Below are 18936 nucleotides of genomic sequence, written 5' to 3'. Positions count from 1 at the left end.
TAAATGTAAATATCTATAATGTATATTTATGTCCAAAACAGATTAATATGATAGTTCTGTTTTAATGTTTAAATAATTTCCGATTACAATTGAAGGCTTCGCCCTTCTCGTGTTATGGACTGTCCTCCCGCGAGCTAGCAAGTTTCAATGCAGCACATGCTAGCTGCTAGCTGCGTCATTGTCCAAATTATAACTATTAAATAGTCATTGTCCAAATTAAAACTATTAAATAGTCATTGTCCAAATTAAAACTATTCCACCTTCACCTGGAACCAAAGAGCAATAATGAGAAGAGTAACGTTATTTGTTAACGGCACGTCCAAAAATGGCAAGGTATGTTAAAAAGTCCGCAGAATTACGTTTGTTGTTGAAATAATTGTTGTTAGGACTGAGTTTAAAAGTACTTCTAGCCTGCTGCCATCTGCACATTCTTCTACCTTACACATCTTTTATAGATCAACAAAGGACAAATCGCAATTGTTGTTAGGACTGAGTTTAAAAGTACTTATAAGCCTGCTGTCATCTGCACATTCTTCTACATCTGCACTCCTGCACATTCTTCCACCTTACACATTTTTTATAGATCAACAAAGGACAAATAGCAATTGCTGTTAGGACTGACTTTAAAAGTACTTCTAGCCTGCTGTCATCTGCACATTCTTCTACCTTACACATCTTTTATAGAATGTGTTGCAAACCACAAATGATATTTTCTCCCCTCAGGTTGTAGCAGTATATGGGGCCTTGTCTGACTTACTATCTGTAGCCAGCAATAAATTGGGAATGAAAGCCTCCTGTTTGTATAATGGAAAGGGAGGTCTCATAGACGACATTGCCCTTATTAGGTAAGAACTGAACAAAAACCATGCTTAAGATGTCATAATGACTTGTTCTTCATTTGTGTGCCTCTCTGTCCAACCTCATTCTAATAGAGATGATGATGTGTTGTATGTCTCAGAAGGTGATCCATTCATTGGTGAGTGCAGCTTGACTGCTACTTGAAGATTTCTACTTCATGATTCATTGTTCCCATGTTGATCACAGATTGTCAGAATGAAGTGAAAGTGTCATTCGACCAGCAAGGCGCTCACACCGACTGGTTGACCCTAAATATTGGTGGCCGTCTATTCACCACGACAAGGTAAGTAGTACTCAAATTCCTTCAAATAGCTAACATACCTTAGTTTTGCACAGCTTGTTGTATTTGTCTCATCCAAATGTATCATTTAGGAGCACGTTGGTGAGCAAAGAGCCAGAGAGTATGCTTGCTCACATGTTTGGAGAGAAAGGTAGGCATATTTGTTTCTTCTTTTAAAACATCTCCCTGTTGCCTGCATGACATGTGATGGTGGTTCTTTGGTCTAAAGGTTGCATAGATGATGTTTTACAGACCATATTCAAGCCGTATTCTGACCGTCTTTGTAGGATGCAGCGTTTTGTGAGCGGTCTTAATTAAGTGCCTCCACTTGGACTGCGTCTTCTCCCAGTTAGCCATGTTGTAGTTTTTAGGGCTTCCATATGGAGTCTACTGACATCAGTAAGTTACAACTATATGCTAATTTGTGTTAAAAATGCCAACATCAGAGGATGCATCTATGAGCCAGTCTGCCCCACAACGAGAGGATAGAGAAAATGAAGGAACTTATTGACTACAACGTCAGACTACAATGGTGGACTCGCTCTTTGCTTAAAGTTCTACCATATATGGAGATATCCGCTGACGTCACACTTGGGAAGAATGTCACAAATTGGGCAAAAAAATGTCACAAAATGGGCGATTCCAAACGGCTTGTTTGGAGGAAGTATGAAGGAAAGCAAGATTGTTTATAAATATTAAGGCCAATCCTCCTCATTTCCGAAACTTGTGCAGCGGGTTTTTGTGCAATTACACAAAAACAGGTACCAATAAGTAAGAACAACTGGTTTTGCATATTAGGTCCCCTTAAAGCTAGGCGGGTACTTTTTTATATTGGTTCTATCTTGTATGTTTGTCACTTTTCCCCAGATGTGTGGGGGAACAAGCAAGATGAGCATGGAGCCTACCTCATCGACCGCAGTCCTGAATACTTTGAGCCTATTCTTAATTACTTGAGACATGGTCAGCTTATCATCAATGAGGGCGTGAATATACGAGGTAAGGACATTTTTCAAATTAAAACATATCAGAGTTTCTGCGTGTCATTAAAGAGCTTTAGAAGTCATTAAATGGATTTTGCGAAATTTACATGGCATTAAAAAGCATTAAGTATCATGTCCAAAAATATTTAAAAATGTCATACAATTTTAGGCCTGGGTCAATAATATATAAGTCAATTCATTAGATTTGAATATGAACTTGATAACTTTGCTGCTTCATCTCTGGCTTTTAAACTGGATACAAGAGGTCTCACTCTCTGCATCGCTCTCAGCAACTGGGCATGGTTATTTGACAGTAGAATTAATTGAACTGAGTGAAGCCTCTTGTCAGTTATCCACAATCTTTGTTTCGGTATGAGCAGGCAGGACCGCTGGCTTACACACACAGTGTGTCCATGAGAGACAAGAAGGGAGTTTCTAGTGTCTTCGCTGCATTGTCCTTCGGGAGAGTCTCCAAGCCAGAGAAACAATCCAAGTTGGAATGTTTTGTTTGTGAGCAAAAATAACATTTGCTTCTCACTCTTAATTGTCTATTACTGGTCCTCAAATTCATCCTGCAGAGCATGCGGTCCGATGTTAGTGTCCTCCAATCATTTGTGGCAGCTTTAGGGTACTTTGGAGGCTGCCAGCAACTTCCAATTTGTTGACAAACCAGAGCAACGCTTACTCCAATCAGCAGATGTCCTGTGGTCGTAATTCCGAATAGGTAGTTATCTTCACGTCCTCGACTGAAAGAGTCGCCAGGCACACGGCACTCATTCACGTCACTTCCTCCCAAGAGTCCGTCATGTGTCCAGGTCAAGACAAGCAGGTTCCCCCAACCCGAGATCTTGTCAATTTCATTGAGAGGCCAGTTAATTAGTTCCAATGTTTAGATTTGGAGAGCAGTGCAAAAAGAGGCAACAAGAAAGTTAAGACAAGACAAAGATGTGAAAAATGTATTTTTTATTAGCTTTATTATTTGTATTACTATTGTAAGTCAAGGCCCGTGTTGACACATAGGATGTCAAAGAATGTGACAGCACGCGTGTCATAATTACGACGTAGTAGCGATATGATTTGTCCAGAATTTTAACTGATCCAATTAGGAAGCAGTAACAAAGAATACCGGTACTTGGTATACTTCCCTACTGCTAAGTAACAAAAGTTAGGAGGAAAAAAAGATTATAACAAAGCCAAATATTCCCTGTGTGGGAATATTTCATCTTAAAACTAAATGTGCAACATGAGCTCATCAACATGTATGAACTAGCAATTATGCCGTCATGGCATTGACAACAAAACAAACTACCCAATATCAGTTTTCCCATTTGGGGAAAAAACTGCACATCAAGATGTTCAATATTTATTTAAATGTAATTTTTGCGAACAATGATTGAGATTCCGTTTTACTTTTATGTTATTGACCTTCTAATTACAATGGTGAGAAATACTACAGTACTATCAAAATATCTGTATTGTGTTTGAAAGGGTTACTTGCATCGTTTATATAATGATTATATTAGTGCTACATTTGACCACAGTTAATGTCAACTTTTCTATTACTCAATATTGTCATTGTCACATGCTTACAATTTTGCGTATACAGTATGCTTTTGACTATATATGACAAGGCGCTTCAACTACATAATGAAGAGGGCCAAGGGCTCAGGGGCCAAACATCGGAATGTGGATGTTTCTTCAGGAAGTGCCTCTGCATGTTACATTTCTTTGAGACTGCGTTTGCTTAATTGCAAAGTGAACACATTGGCATGAATTCATTATTCTGCCCTGGATACTCCTTTCCAGCGTGTGCAGCTCATTGAAAGGATGAAAAAACAGAAGCTCCATAAGTTTTGTTGAAGATTGATGTTCCCTCTTTTGAATTATTTTCCTTCCTCAATTTTACTTATTTATTTAGGATTGTAAAACTGAAAATATAAACATAACAAAAGTATAATGTCCATTGTTTATTTTACATAAATAAGTCCATTGTGTATTTTACACAAATATCATAGGTTTATTGTTAATACATTCACACAATAAACTACAACATACAAATTTACACATATACAAATTACTTAACATTCACACACCAAATATTGCACACACTGTATGTGACTTATTGCAATGAAACCTAAGGTGTAGCATTGTTGCCCTCTACTGGTCAAGTTTAGCGCTGCAAGCTTTACTCAGACAAGTAACAAGACCATGAATACAAAAGACATCACAAAGTCAACCATTTCAATACAAAACAAACTAAATATCTTTATGCACAATATCTACTTACAAATGTTTGAGCAAGTTTTGTGATGAAGTTTACACACACTTGAATGTCCACCATTGTTGCTTCTTGTCTGGATCAATGTGTCCGTCGCTTTAAAGGTCCGCCAGAAAGTAATGACTCGAGTCCTTGCTTGGTGCAGAACTTTGTTATCCAGTCGTTGTTAAGTCTGATTTTTGCTATTTATTAAACATTTTTTTAGGGTGAATGTGTAGTCTTGTTCTACTCACCCTACTGCTGCTTCAGAGTGACCATGAATTGATTAACGTGGACCCCGACTTAAACAAGTGTAAAAACTTATTGGGGTGTTACCATTTAGTAGTCAATTGTACGGAATATGTACTGTACTGTGCAATCTACTAATAAAAGTCTCAATCAATCAAAAAGTGACACATATGCCTCGCTGTTGCCCCCTGCTGGGTGGCAGGAGTACTGCATACATGATCAACCCTGGTTTGAATGGTTTCATCAAGCCTATTTGGGTGATGTTCAGCGAGCCAAATGAAAAGCTTTGGCGGGCTGGGTGTGGCCCCCGGGCCGCTAGTTGATTAGCCATGATATATGATAACCATCTACAGTAGGACATTGGCATCTAATGTGTTTTAAGTTACATTAAAAAGGCATTAAAAACACTAAATTTGGTTTGGTGATACCTGCAGAAACCCTGACATACAGTGCATCTGGAAAGTATTCACAGCGCTTCACTTTTTCCACATTTTATGTCACAGCTTTATTCCAAAATAAAATACATTCATTTTGTCCTCAAAACTCAACAAACAATACCCCATAATGACGATGTATTTAAAAAAAAAAAAAAAAAGACATGTATATAAGCATTCACAGCTTTTGTAAAATACTTTGTTGATGCTCCTTTGGCAGAAATGACAGCTTCAAGTCTTTTTGAATACCATGTTACAGGCTTGGCACACATACAGTATCTTTGGGCAGTTTCGCCCATTCCTCTTTGCAGCACCTCTAAAACTCTTTCAGGCTGGATGGGAAGCGTTGTTTTTTATTCAGGATGTCTCTGCACATTGCTGCGTTCATCTTTCCCTTCATCCTGACTAGTCCCCCTGTTCCTGTCGCTGAAAAGTATTGGCCTGGTGATGAGCGCTGCCTAGTTTCCCCCAAACATGATGCCTGGCATTCACGCCAAAGACTTCAATCTTTGTCTCCTCAGACCTAGATCATTTAGTTTCTCACGGTCTGAAAGTCTTTCAGCTGTGTTTTGGCATACTTTTTACTAAGAAATGGCGTCCGTCTGGCCACTCTACCATACAGACCTGATTGGTAGATTGTTGCAAAGATGGTTGTCCTTCTGGAAGGTTGTCCTCCCTCCACAGAGGAATGCTGTGACCATGGGGTTCTTGGTCACCTCCCTGACTAGACTAAGATGAATGACATCCTGGATGAAAAGCATCTAAGTGGATGGAGCTTGAGAGGTGCTGTAAAGAGGAATTGGCCAACATGCCCAAAGGTAAATGGGTTATACTTGTATAGCGCTTTTCTACCTTTTTTTAAGGAACTCAAAGCGCTTTGACACTATTTCCACATTCACCCATTCACACACACATTCACACACTGATGGCGGGAGCTGCCATGCAAGGCGCTAACCAGGACCCATCAGGAGCAAGGGTGAAGTGTCTTGCTCAAGGACACAACGGACGTGATTAGGTTGGTAGAAGGTGGTAGAGGATAGGTGTGCCAAGCTTGTAACACTGTATTCCAAACAACTTGAGGCTGTAATTGCTGCTAAAGGAGCATCAACAAAGTATTGAGCAAAGGTTGTGAATAGTTATGTACATGTGATTTTTAATCTTTTTATTTGTAATACATGTGCAAAAATGAATGTACAAACTTTCACATTGTCTTTACGGGGTATTGTCTGTAGAATTCTGAAGACAAACATGAATTTATTCCATTTTGGAATAAGGCTGTAACATAAAATGTGGACGGGTGCACTGTACATTCATAGAGAAGATGGACGTGTACATTTTCAAACTGTATAGTTATTTTTATTTATACGGCTACAACTGTCTCCTGGAACCTTTATTCCAGCCAACTGATAAAGTGCTCTCTTATATAGTAACTGTAGTCCAATGTTTAGATGTGGTAAAAACTGTTTTCCAGGTGTTCTTGAGGAGGCTCGGTTCTTTGGAATTGAGCAGCTTGCTGATCAGTTGGAAGTGGTCGTGAAGGTAAGCATTAATTCGGGTTTACAGCAAATATCCTGTTATCCCTTTGGAGTGTGCTTACTTGTCATATCCACTACTTCATACCAGAACTCCCAGCCGCCTGAAGACCACTCTCCAATTTCCCGCAAGGAGTTTGTTCGTTTTCTTTTGGCAACACCCACCAAGTCTGAGCTTCGTTGCCAGGTAATGCAAGTTAAAACAGTACCGGTAATTGTCTTCCTACTTCATTTTGGCATTGTCACATGGCTCTGATCTTTGGTTGGTTGGTTGAAGTTCATTTTGAACATATATACAATTTTAATATGGTATGTCCCATATTTTCATTTTGTCATTACCACATGCCTGAAAAGGAGTAGGAAGAGTCAAAGTTGATTTAATCTTACCCCTTTTCCACTTCATAGCAATTACCAACAAACATATTAACTGCTTGTTCTTGTGTACATCAAGGATTTCTGGTAATAAATAGCTAAGACAGTTATGATTCACTTAATGAGATAACGATAATAGTGTACCAGGGTGATTCAAAAAGAATACGCCAAAATTATCACTCGATATTTCAAAAAGGAAAAACAATAGAAAACCTAGCTTGAACACGTGCTGTACATAACTTTGAGTATTTATTTCATGCTTTACAAGTGCTCAATATGGCCACCACTGGCAGCGATATGAGAATTCCTCCCAAACACGCCCCAGGATTTGTTAAGGAGTCGCTATTTTGAGGGTAAATAAACGTGGTCTTCTTACAATTGAACGGCGCCGAAAGGATTACATGACCACAATGGTGAAATTGTAACTTGGATAACTCTTGTATCAAATGACCATTGATTCAGGTCATTCCAAAATAAAACTTGGATAACACCTGTATCAAATGACCATTGATTCAGGTCATTACAAAATAAAACTTGGATAACTCCTGCATCAAATGACCATCGATTCAGGTCATTACAATGCTTTAGAACTGAATATATGTGTGATGATTTTGGCGTACTGATTTTGAATCACCCTGTATGTAGTTTGAACAGCCTTTTAGACTGGATCATATTAGTACATTGTTGGACTTCTTTGCTTAACCCATTCCATAGTTTAATTCCACATACTGATATGCTAAAGGTCTTAAGTGTTGTAAGTGCATGCAAATGTTAAGAGTTAGAATGGACGAGATTGGAATAGTAAGGGGACCGAGCAGTGTTGAGGGCAGTTTTGTATTGTTGGATGAAGTCTGTATATCTTTGCTTGCGGTGAGGTGAGTCTTTCAAGTTGTCTTCTGTGGATTTTCATTTTCCACAGCTCAGTAGTGTACTAGGGGCCAGAGTAAGTGAAGCAGACACTTTTGGAGTTTAAGGGAGCCAGGATGTCAAGGCAGGTGGACAGTGTTGGGTTATAGTAAATGATGAGATCAGATGGGTTGTTAGACTCGGGAAGAGAAGAGGCGGATAGAATAGAATTGAGTTGGGTAGAGAAGGCAGATAAAGAGATGGATTTGATATTTCAAAAAGGTTTTACCATTTAGCTTGGGAGAAGGGAAGAGGAATATGGATGTCCATGGTGATGGCCAGGGGATCAGAGATGAAGAGATTGTGCCTGGAGGGTAATTGAGATATGCTAACACGAGCGAGCAGTAGAGAATATGAAGGGATTTTTGGTCAAGAACATATTTTGCTTTATTCATTATGGAAATGTTTCTTGCCACCTTATGTTGTATATGTTTTAAATGATATATCAAGCTCATTTTCTCATCTGGTATTACTCACAAAAATGTGATTAGATTTTTTGGAAACATCAATACATGATGTAGATACAGTATGTTAAAGAAATGTGAATGGCGTCGTAATCCTCCTTCTAAACACAAACACAGAAAGAAGCGACAGAAGAAAGTTGATTTGTATTTCCACACACATTTGTTTGGCTTTTCATGTTGTTTTGGTCACTTTTTATCATCCACAGCACCCATACAAATGACATGCGCATGCGTCATGACCAATTACGCATATTAGTTTTATGACATCATCACCACACCCCCAATAGATTGCACTGCTGTGGTAAACACTGAACGATGAAACAATTCAATTGTCGCCGACTAAAGTTATTGTGTTTGCTCTTTTAAGTTGAATTCTTTCATTTACGAGATGTTTGTGTACGACATTTTTGTGTCCTATTTTAGGGCCTTAACTTCAGTGGCGCTGATCTGTCCCGGCTCGATTTGCGCTACATCAATTTCAAGATGGCTAATCTCAGTCGCTGCAATCTGACACACGCCAATCTGTGCTGTTCCAATCTGGAGCGAGCTGATCTATCCGGAGCCAACTTGGACGTGAGTCTAAAAATGCCTTCCCAAGATGGTGATCATACCCTGACATCCATTGTGTCGTTTGAGATTTGATTTGAAATGCTTTGGATTTGGTCCCACGCTGACCCAATTAAGAACAGAACAAGCATGCATAGAGTATTTTACAAGTAGGAGCTCTATATTCCATATTCCATAAACCATGCCCAATATTCTTGATGTTTTGTGTCTCCTAGGGTGCTAACTTACAAGGTGTGAAGATGCTCTGCTCCAATGCTGAAGGAGCTTCTCTTAAAGGATGCAACTTTGAAGATCCTTCTGGGCTGAAGGCCAATTTAGAAGGTAATCTATCAGACATCTTTACCACAGCAGCTGTTTTGAGGCCTTGTTAGAAGCCCATGTTATTGCAAACAGGTGCCAACCTGAAAGGAGTCGACATGGAAGGAAGTCAGATGACCGGCATCAACCTGCGGGTGGCCACTCTGAAAAATGCAAAACTGAAGAACTGCAACCTGCGGGGCGCCACTTTAGCTGGGACTGATCTCGAGGTAAAATGATACCATGACAAGGGATTAGCACTTAAGGGGAACGGCACTTTAAAAAATATAAAATGTTGCCTATCATTCTCAATCCCGATGTTAGACACAAACACACGTTTTTTTTTGGGTGCATTCTAAATTGTACAAAAACACTAGCAAGAGGCAGCTAAACACAGGTAAAGGGGATTTGACTTATTGTCAAAGCACTTTGAGTACCTCAAAGGTAGAAAAGCGCTACACAAGTACAACCCATTTATTCCGCCTTTACAGTGTTCTAGAACCTTTTTTCCCACCACATAGGGGCCCACTCAAATGATAACACTGAATTTATCATCTTACTCTTGATTTTAATTGTTTGAATAATTATATCTAACCTACTTACAGTTTAACAGGTCAACAACCTTGTCAAATGATATGAAAGCATGTGTTAATCACAAAGCTTTTTAAATATTTAGCACATACGTAAACCTTAGTCTTAGGTCAGGCTGATTAGAAAAATAATGACTAACCAACTGTAATGTAAGAAACAGGCACTTTGATAATCAGGCTTGTGAAATTTCAGCCAAAACGCGGAAGTCAGCGTTTTTAAACGTTCATTTTCGTGTCAAAATGTGTTGAACGCTTGCCTCATCTGCAGGTGCTCACTGTTGCTCTTGCAGGACGGGGAGACCATCAGGAGCACCAAGAACAAGCTTGCTAGTTAGCTAACCTAGCTAGCTAGCTTACTTGTTGTCGCCTCCGTTCGCTCTCTGAGCCACAACTTTGCTGCTCATCATATTTCAATGATTACAATCCCAACACTTTTAGTTTCGAAACACTTCTCGTGTATTTATTAGTAGCCAGCGAGAAGGTATATTTTGAATGTGACGGATTGTAAACATTGGTCACAACAACAGAAGTATATTACCCCAATTGCGGTGGCTGATTAATGGCAAACGTTTTCTGAATTTTTTGCATGCATGTTATAGAATTTGACATTCCATGTCCAAAGATAATAATGTTAGTAAATTAAAATGTTCTACTAAATAAACCAAAAAATGTGTGGTACATTACATTGGACATGTAAGTGTCAAAAAAACAGAATAAATGTAAAAGTAAAATATAGTGCCTATTTCAGAAAATGTAGTGTTGATTTTCTAAATGTTCTTTCGGAGTTTGCGTTCCAGAACTTCAGTTGATAGAAATCTTCTTCTTTTTTTTACTCCATTTTCTTTTCCTTCTCAACGTGTGCTCACATCCCTGCATACCACCATATAATATTGGCCATATTTTGGTCATTTTAAGAATAATTAGAATCTATTTGAGGATGAGCTTGAAGTGAAAAGCAGCTCATGCTATAGTGGAACACTTGGCATCATGTAGCAGTATTGCTAAGTGCTAAAGAGAAAATACAATTGACAAACATAATGAAACAATCACTGACTGATGGAATGTTTATATATCAGCACAAGACTTGTGTTCCTTGTTTAGATGATGAATTCATCATAATACTTACTCACTCCTCAGGTCAACTAAATGTTGGTAGCACATGAACATCTTGTGATATCTTCACATCTAAGTTGAATTTCATCATTGACTATCTTCTCGGTTTATGGCCACAAGTCTCGCACTCTATTCGAGTGCGAGGCATGTTTTTATAATCTAGCACACACTTTGACCAACTCTGAGGCGATGCAGCAGCTCAGTAGGCCAAGAGTACAGCAGCTACATTATCTTTGATCAAGACACTGTTACTAAATATATTTCCTCCGCGTTAGCTCTTACAATATCAATATGGCTAATACTTGGTTAATGTGAAGGTCTCGGCATGTAAATAAAGTTTTTTTTTTCATGTTTTTTAGAGGGCTTTATTAGCAGAATACATTATTCCCATTAGCCACATAAATTGTTACCCATCTTCTCTGAGCCATTTTTTGTTTTATTTAGACTGCACAAAAAAGAGAAAGGGAACATGTGTGTTTTTGTCCCAAATAAGGATCGTGAATGATGAGCAAGATTCCAAAAAAAGTGTAGTTCCCCTTTAAGAACTGTGAAAACCAAATGCGTGAGGATAACTACTAGCTTGCAAGACTAAGTAGTAGAATCTCTGAGTTTGAACAAAATGCACTTGTTGATCTTTTGTTTTGTTTGTATTTTGAAGCTGTTTTTCGCATAGAAAATAATCTGTAAAAAATTGTCTTACCCGTCGACAAGATAAACAATTTAAAATTATTGCGAAATGATTATTAGATTTCATTTGTAAATGTATTGATCTCTATTTACATATTTTGTTCACTTTAAGCATACAATAATTTCAGACCTTATGAGAGGAAAAAGCATAATAAAACATCACTTACTGTACAAGGTCCGCTGGCATTAGGATGCTGACTGCTGGGATGTGGGCTTTGTACCGAGGTTGTCGTTGTGGCTTGTGCAGCCCTTTGAGACACTTGTGATTTAGGGCTATATAAATAAAGATTGATTGATTGATTGATTGATTGATGTTCATATAGTCCCATTGAGATGAAGAATAACTCATAATCCTTGTGAAGAAAAGTGGGTGGAACCAAGTGTCTTTTTGTGTCGTTCTCTCCATCGGGTCTAAAATGGCTGTCAAAGTGTACTAACTTGGCGGAATATGTCCTCGTCCTTTTAGAGCGGAACAAATACATTTTATTGAGCGTGTATTTAAGACACATTACTATTATTTATTATTGCGTTAGTTAGAATTAATTTATTTTAGCAAAGTGTAATTGTATGTAAATGTATTTGTGTTATATTTATGTCCCTTCTTTTGCATTATATTTTATTAGTATCTATTATGTAATCAGCCTGACCTAAGCCTTGATAATAATCTTTGTGATTAACACATACTTTCCTATCATTTGACTAGTTTCATCCTGTTGAACTGTAAGTAGGTTAGATAAAACGATTAAATGCGATCAAAACCAAGAGTAAGATGACTAATTCAGTGTTAATATTTGAGTGGTTACATTAATGTCACAGAAACACTGGCAGGAGGTTACGCATTTCTAACCTTTTTTAAAAATAAAAAAATAAATCTTAATTAGGTTTTGTTAAAATGTCAATGCATCCCTGATACATATCACAGCAGTATGTAGTGTTTGTTAGTCATTCATTTATTTCCAAACCGCAGACGTGGATGATGCACAGGCCGAGGACAAATCCCTGATAAAGGCACGCATTGGAGTGTAGTTCCATTAAAACATACCATAAATATTAAAGGCATTTTAACACAATTACAGAGTGCCTTGTTTTTGCAGTTTTGTTGAATTGATGTCACCATACCAAAAAGCACCTATTTTCTGACCACCTTTTTGATAACTTATTTGAGGCCTCAGCAGTGTTCTTCTTTACCTTTTTTAGTGTTTTATTTTGTTTCAAGGAACTTATTTTCATTTCACTGTGAGGATTCCAACTAGGGTTGGGCGATATATGGAATATACTGGATATATCGCGGGTTTGTCTCTGTGCGATATAGAAAATGACTATATGGTGATATTGGAGTATACGTTCTCACGCAGTTGCTTTTAGCTGCAGGCATTACACTACACACACTCTTTCTTGTCTCCTTCTCACAGAGACATAAAACAAGCGCACCTTCTTACATACGTCACATACTGCAACGTGCAGTATGTGACGGAGCATAGAGGTAGCGGCATGGGTAAAGTTAGCTGTGATGCGAGCGGAGTGGTGCGAGTGGCAATACGAGAGAGAGAAGGTGCCAATCTGGTAACAAATGAAGGAAGAATTAGTTCCCAAGAAAAACAGCACAGAGTCCATCGTCTGGCAGTGGTTTGGCTTCAAGCGGGAAGATGTTGAACAGACAACCGTAATATGTCAAGTATGCGGCAAAAGCGTTACTACAAAAAGTAGCATTACTGCTAATTTGTAGCATCATTTGAAAAGTCACCCGCTAGAGAATGAAGAGTGCTTGAAACTCCGCATGTCAACACCTTTGTGCCACACCAACAAAATGCCCAAGCAACCAACACTGACCCAATTGAGCCTGGTATCTTCCATTTCCACATCAGCACCGTATGAAACAAATAGTCCACGACATAAGGAGATAACGTCCACAGGAACCTACCACATAGTGAAGGACATAAACTATTTGATTTCCTATTATGCAGCTCATTTTTATTTGACACTTATTGAAATATCTTGTGTGACATCATGCACAAAAGTGCACTTTATTTGTTTTAAACTATTGTAGTGGCGTTCTGTACAAAAAGTGCACTGTTTTGTTTTGATATGTCATCTTAGTGACATCATGCACAAAAGTGCACTAATAGCTTGTTTTAAAATGTCTCTGACAATCTTGCACTTTCTGTTTGGAAATGACATGAATGTTTGTGCCACTGCTTAATAACTCTTTAATAAATACACTTTTACTTGTGATTTCCCTCTCTGCATGAAAGTTTAAAAGTAGCATATATTAATGCAGTATGAAGAAGAATGTTTTAATGTAGACACATAGAATCATCATACTGCTCTCATTATATGCATCAAGTGTTCATTCAAGGCTAAGGCAAAATATTCACATATATATGATGTATCATGACATGGACTAAACATATCCACATATATATGGTGTATGGTGACATGGACTAAACATATCCACATATATATGGTGTATGGTGACATGGACTAAACATATCCACATATATATGGTGTATGGTGACATGGACTAAACATATCCACATATATATGGTGTATGGTGACATGGACTAAACATATCCACATATATATGGTGTATGGTGACATGGACTAAACATATCCACATATATATGGTGTATGGTGACATGGACTAAACATATCCACATATATATGGTGTATGGTGACATGGACTAAACATATCCACATATATATGGTGTATGGTGACATGGACTAAACATATCCACATATATATGGTGTATGGTGACATGGACTAAACATATCCACATATATATGGTGTATGGTGACATGGACTAAACATATTTACATATATATGGTGTATGGTGACATGGACTAAACATATCCACATATATATGGTGTATGGTGACATGGACTAAACATATCCACATATATATGGTGTATCATGACATGGACTAAACATATCCACATATATATGGTGTATGGTGACATGGACTCAACATATCCACATATATATGGTGTATGGTGACATGGACTAAACATATCCACATATATATGGTGTATGGTGACATGGACTAAACATATCCACATATATATGGTGTATCATGACATGGACTAAACATATCCACATATATATGGTGTATGGTGACATGGACTCAACATATCCACATATATATGGTGTATGGTGACATGGACTAAACATATCCAGATATTAATAAAAGGCCATATCTCCCAGCCATCCTTCCAACTGTATTTTATCCTTATGGTGTGCATGTGTTTTCCGTCTGCAGAACTGCGACCTATCCGGCTGTGATCTACAAGAGGCTAACCTGAGAGGGTCCAATGTTAAAGGAGCCATTTTTGAAGAGATGCTGACGCCGCTGCACATGTCGCAGAGTGTCAGATAACTCCTCACCCTCATGTAGGTCCAGTTGGCTCTTCTCTCTTCCCTCAATGTCAAGCTCTTTTTGCCTGCTTTTAGCACAGGTCATTGAATTGTATGCACTTCCCTGGCATTCCACCAATAACATGTTAGCTTTAAATCTCTTACACTATTTATCCGGGTTGTCTTTTGGATGTATTTCAGTGACTGTTGTTGAAAGATGTATATCACAAAGGAAAATGTACAAGTGTCTGGGTTGTATCCAGTGACTACAATCATTTATTGTTTCATATGTATGTTACTTGAAATGAGCTGATAATAGGCGTTGAAAGCAGACTATGGTTGCAGTCTCTGAATGCTGCTTTTGCTGAGGCAGTACACCAATGCTGTACTTGTCTCTTCAAGTAGCCTGCTGCACCGCACTATAAACGCAAGCCAAAGCCACAGGATAGCACAATCTAAAAGGCTGAAAGAGCTGAGAAACTATGCGATTGGCGTAGACGTCAACACCGCTCGGGTATGCAATACTTTTCCTACACTCAAAAGCTTATTTGTGTTTGTGCGCTCTGTGGATCTACCTCCTTTTTCATGTCAGTGACCCATTTAGCATGTATTCACTGTTGTATGTAGGCCATATCTCAACTTGTCACTTCAACACACTAATTCATGTTGTCACATTCACGTTTGCTATTATTCTCTATGTACATGCTTTGAATCTATTTGCACAAATATATTTTCACCAAAAAAATGTCAATGATGTAATCTTATGTATATTCAATCCAGTGCTTCCAACACCCCAAAAAACTGTAAATAGGAAGAAGTTGTCCTGGTCCTGGACCGTGTATGTTTGCATGAGTGTACTTGTCTTTGAGCTCAGCGCTGATGCAATACTTTTTACTCCGTTTAACAGAAGGTACCCGGCCTGTGAGACCTTGTGTATCTCACCATGAGTGACATCCATGGAAGTGATTCTATTTATTTGAAAACTTTGTGTATAGAGTAAAGGTGGTGGTTGTTTTATGTTCAGGATTGGGGTTGTGGTACTTTGTGTCAATGGTTATTGCACTCCACTGTGGAAATACTTTTCCATTATTTGACTGTTATAAATAAACTCCATCGAAGAAGAGAGGCCTTGTTTTTTGGGGGTTATCTGTGTTTCCCATACATTTACTTTAGGACTGTCAAAAATAACGACTTAACTCATGTGATTGATTACCCAAAAATATCACATTAATCATGTGTATATGGAGATTAATCACAATTTATTTTGGTTTTTATACGGTCATTGATCAGGTCAATGCATACCAAGATCAATCAATCAATCAATGTTTATTTATATAGCCCTAAATCACAAGTGTCTCAAAGGGCTGCACAAGCCACAACGACATCCTCGGTACAGAGCCCACATAAGATGGGATGTTAGCTAAAACCGTCACCAAATGTTGAGCAAATAAATGTTGACATGTTCCTTGATGACATCGTGACAATGAAACTGTATTTGTGTCCAAATATTGGGCTATTTTAAGTACATTTAAATTATGCAAGCGAGTAATGACCTAATCATGATCCATTGAAATGCAGACGTGTGATTAATCTAATTTAAAAAAAAAAAAAAAGCTATAATTTGACAGCACTAATGTGTTCATTTGTGATTGCCTTCCACGGATAAATTCAAAAGGCCACAAATTCCTTTTGCCATGAACACAAAGCCATTATAATGGGACAGGTGTCAATGTAGCTTGTCGTTGTAACTCTGTCCAGTAGGTGGCGTCATAACTGCTTCAACACAGAATGTCTTGTCAATTTAGCGCTTTTCAGACCCCTCTAGATTCATCCATCCATCCATCCATTTTCTACCGCTTAATCCCTTTGGGGTCGCGGGGGGCGCTGGAGCCTATCTCAGCTACAATCGGGCGGAAGGCGGGGTACACCCTGGACAAGTCGCCACCTCATCGCAGGGCCAACACAGATAGACAGACAACATTCACACAATAGGGCCAATTTAATGTTGCCAGGTACATGTCTTTGGAGGTGGGAGGAAGCCGGAGTACCCAGAGGGAACCCACACAGTTTTTCAAAATAGCCACTAGGAACAAGTCCAGCGAATCTTTTCTGTCATTATCAGACAATTTTGGAGACTAAAATGAAAGCGTGTGCAGTATTCTCGTGTCAACGTGGAGCATGTAGGTGGCTTCATGTTGATTGGGACATTAGAAAACACAAAAAGAAAGATGGTTTGTATACATATTGTTTTGCTTTCCATGCATCATGGCCAATTACGCAAATTACAACAAATTCAATGGCAGAATGACATTAAAGTCCCCTCAGAAACACTGATTATTGTGAGTTAGTACATAGAAACAGTGGAAAATAACGGACTGTTTGATATTCTGTAGCCATACAAGAGCTTCTAGAGATCCTATTTCTCCAATGTTTGTGTTTACCACCACGATAATCCTTTTACCTGCTTCGAAGGTCACTGATAATGGTGCTTAATCCCACTTTGTGAGCCCCTGCAGTGAAACGATGGGCTATAACAGGGAAGAAGGCCTTTGGAAAATACTCCAGGTTCACCAAGGTAAGCAGAGAGCAGCCGCCTTACAAGTCAGGTAAACATGGTTGTATTTGAGAGTGTGTGATTCTGAAGTCTAATATCATACATACGCTAGTACAGAGTAGCCATGAAACCCTGGGTCCTGGTCCTGTGGCTGCTGCTTGTGGAAGCATGGATCCCACAGAGCCACAGTCAGCACTGGTCTTATGGACTGAGCCCAGGAGGAAAGCGAGGACTGGACCAGCAGATCAATGTAAGATGCTCTTATTTTTGTAGCCCTCCATGTCTCTGATCAATATGTTTGTTTCCTCTAAAGGTGCCTAATGGCTTCCTGCAGCTGGACAAGCCTTGCAGAGTTTTGGCTTCTGGAGCGTTCTCAGCTTTAGCCACAATTTGCCGGCTGAAAGGACTTCATGTGAGTTGATGTGCTGTATTCTTAGATAATGTCAACAAACACTTGGTAAAAGATCCAAGCAAGCGTGCCTTTCTTACTTTTCAGGGAGATGTGGCTGACAGGAAAACTGAACGCAGGACTTTTAAGATCATTTGATTGATTAAACAGTCTTACTGGCATGTGCGGATAAGTGTGTTTTCTTTTATTTCCAGTACAGTCTGGGAACCAATGGTTTACACATTGACTTCACACTGCTGTTTTGTGTTTGGGTCTGAAACAGACGTTCCATGTATCTTAAACGTCAATGTCTTTATTATGTCTGTGGGGCTGAGAGATGAAGAAATGTACTTTCCTGCCTGTGGACAAATAAACTCTTCATTCCTACCTTTCAGATATTGATCCGCTCCCACCTTCAATTTATCTTCCTTAATTTGTCTTCCGAGCCTCACTTTCATTCATCTTGTCTGATTTCCTTCCTTAATCTCTCCATCGCTTCACTCTCCTCGCTGTTTATCTCCATTCTAATCCCATCTGCGTTTGTTCTTTGGCCCGTCTTCCACTTGTTAGTGTGCATACTCGCCTCTTCATCCATCTTTTCTTTTCTTTTTGAACATTTCTGCCCCCAGTTTGATGTTGTGCTTTATTAATCTTTTGATCTTTCTTTGATGGCAGATGTAAGACCTTTCCCCATCCATCTCCCTCCACCTCAACCCCACCCACTCCTTCTCACATGCTGTCAAGATGAATGAGCAAGTAAGACATTTTATTCAATTTGTCTTCATTTCAGTTTGTCAGCATCCCTTCTTTTACAAGGCATTAATCCTTACATTTATCATCTTTGGATGGGAAAAGCCTCTTGCAGACGTGTGTGTTTTAACGAAACATTATCAAATATGTGCTGGAAAAACTACACAGCGAGGCACTGTATTTGATACATTAAGAATGAAATCATATGCATAAGTAATTATTTTGCGACTAACCACTAGATGGCGGTAGAAAACCACTTGAAATAACTCCTTTGTCTTTTGTTTTTCACTTGCCATCTGTCCTGCA

General features: G+C 38.7%; 2 protein-coding genes across 4 annotated transcripts; both read left to right on the top strand.

The window, feature by feature from the left end:
• The first annotated feature begins 163 nt into the window (after window positions 1-163).
• kctd9a (potassium channel tetramerization domain containing 9a) lies at window positions 164-16061 on the top strand. 2 transcript variants are annotated; one of them, XM_061985730.2, is made up of 12 exons: window positions 164-333; window positions 724-845; window positions 933-976; window positions 1045-1141; window positions 1231-1289; window positions 2006-2134; window positions 6530-6597; window positions 6682-6777; window positions 8756-8905; window positions 9115-9220; window positions 9293-9426; window positions 14844-16061. In XM_061985730.2, exons 1-12 carry the CDS (start codon window positions 286-288, stop codon window positions 14958-14960), a joined length of 1170 nt encoding a protein of 389 aa, XP_061841714.1. In that variant the 5' UTR covers window positions 164-285; the 3' UTR covers window positions 14961-16061. The 2 variants fall into 2 exon arrangements, with proteins under 2 accessions (XP_061841714.1, XP_061841713.1); XM_061985729.2 differs by having other exon boundaries at window positions 6530-6777.
• Window positions 16062-16211: 150 nt separating this feature from the next.
• LOC133622893 (progonadoliberin-1-like) lies at window positions 16212-18062 on the top strand. Of its 2 annotated transcripts, none has more exons than XM_072914279.1 (4): window positions 16212-17513; window positions 17610-17742; window positions 17806-17904; window positions 17989-18062. In XM_072914279.1, the coding sequence occupies exons 2-4, from the start codon at window positions 17617-17619 to the stop codon at window positions 18037-18039; spliced, it is 276 nt and encodes a 91-aa protein (XP_072770380.1). In that variant the 5' UTR covers window positions 16212-17513; window positions 17610-17616; the 3' UTR covers window positions 18040-18062. The 2 variants fall into 2 exon arrangements, with proteins under 2 accessions (XP_072770380.1, XP_061841712.1); XM_061985728.2 differs by having other exon boundaries at window positions 17605-17742.
• Window positions 18063-18936: the final 874 nt, after the last annotated feature.

This window comes from Nerophis lumbriciformis, linkage group LG12 (assembly GCF_033978685.3).
Source record: "Nerophis lumbriciformis linkage group LG12, RoL_Nlum_v2.1, whole genome shotgun sequence".
NCBI classification, from domain to species: domain Eukaryota; kingdom Metazoa; phylum Chordata; class Actinopteri; order Syngnathiformes; family Syngnathidae; genus Nerophis; species Nerophis lumbriciformis.
This window is presented reverse-complemented; position numbering and strand designations above follow the sequence as displayed.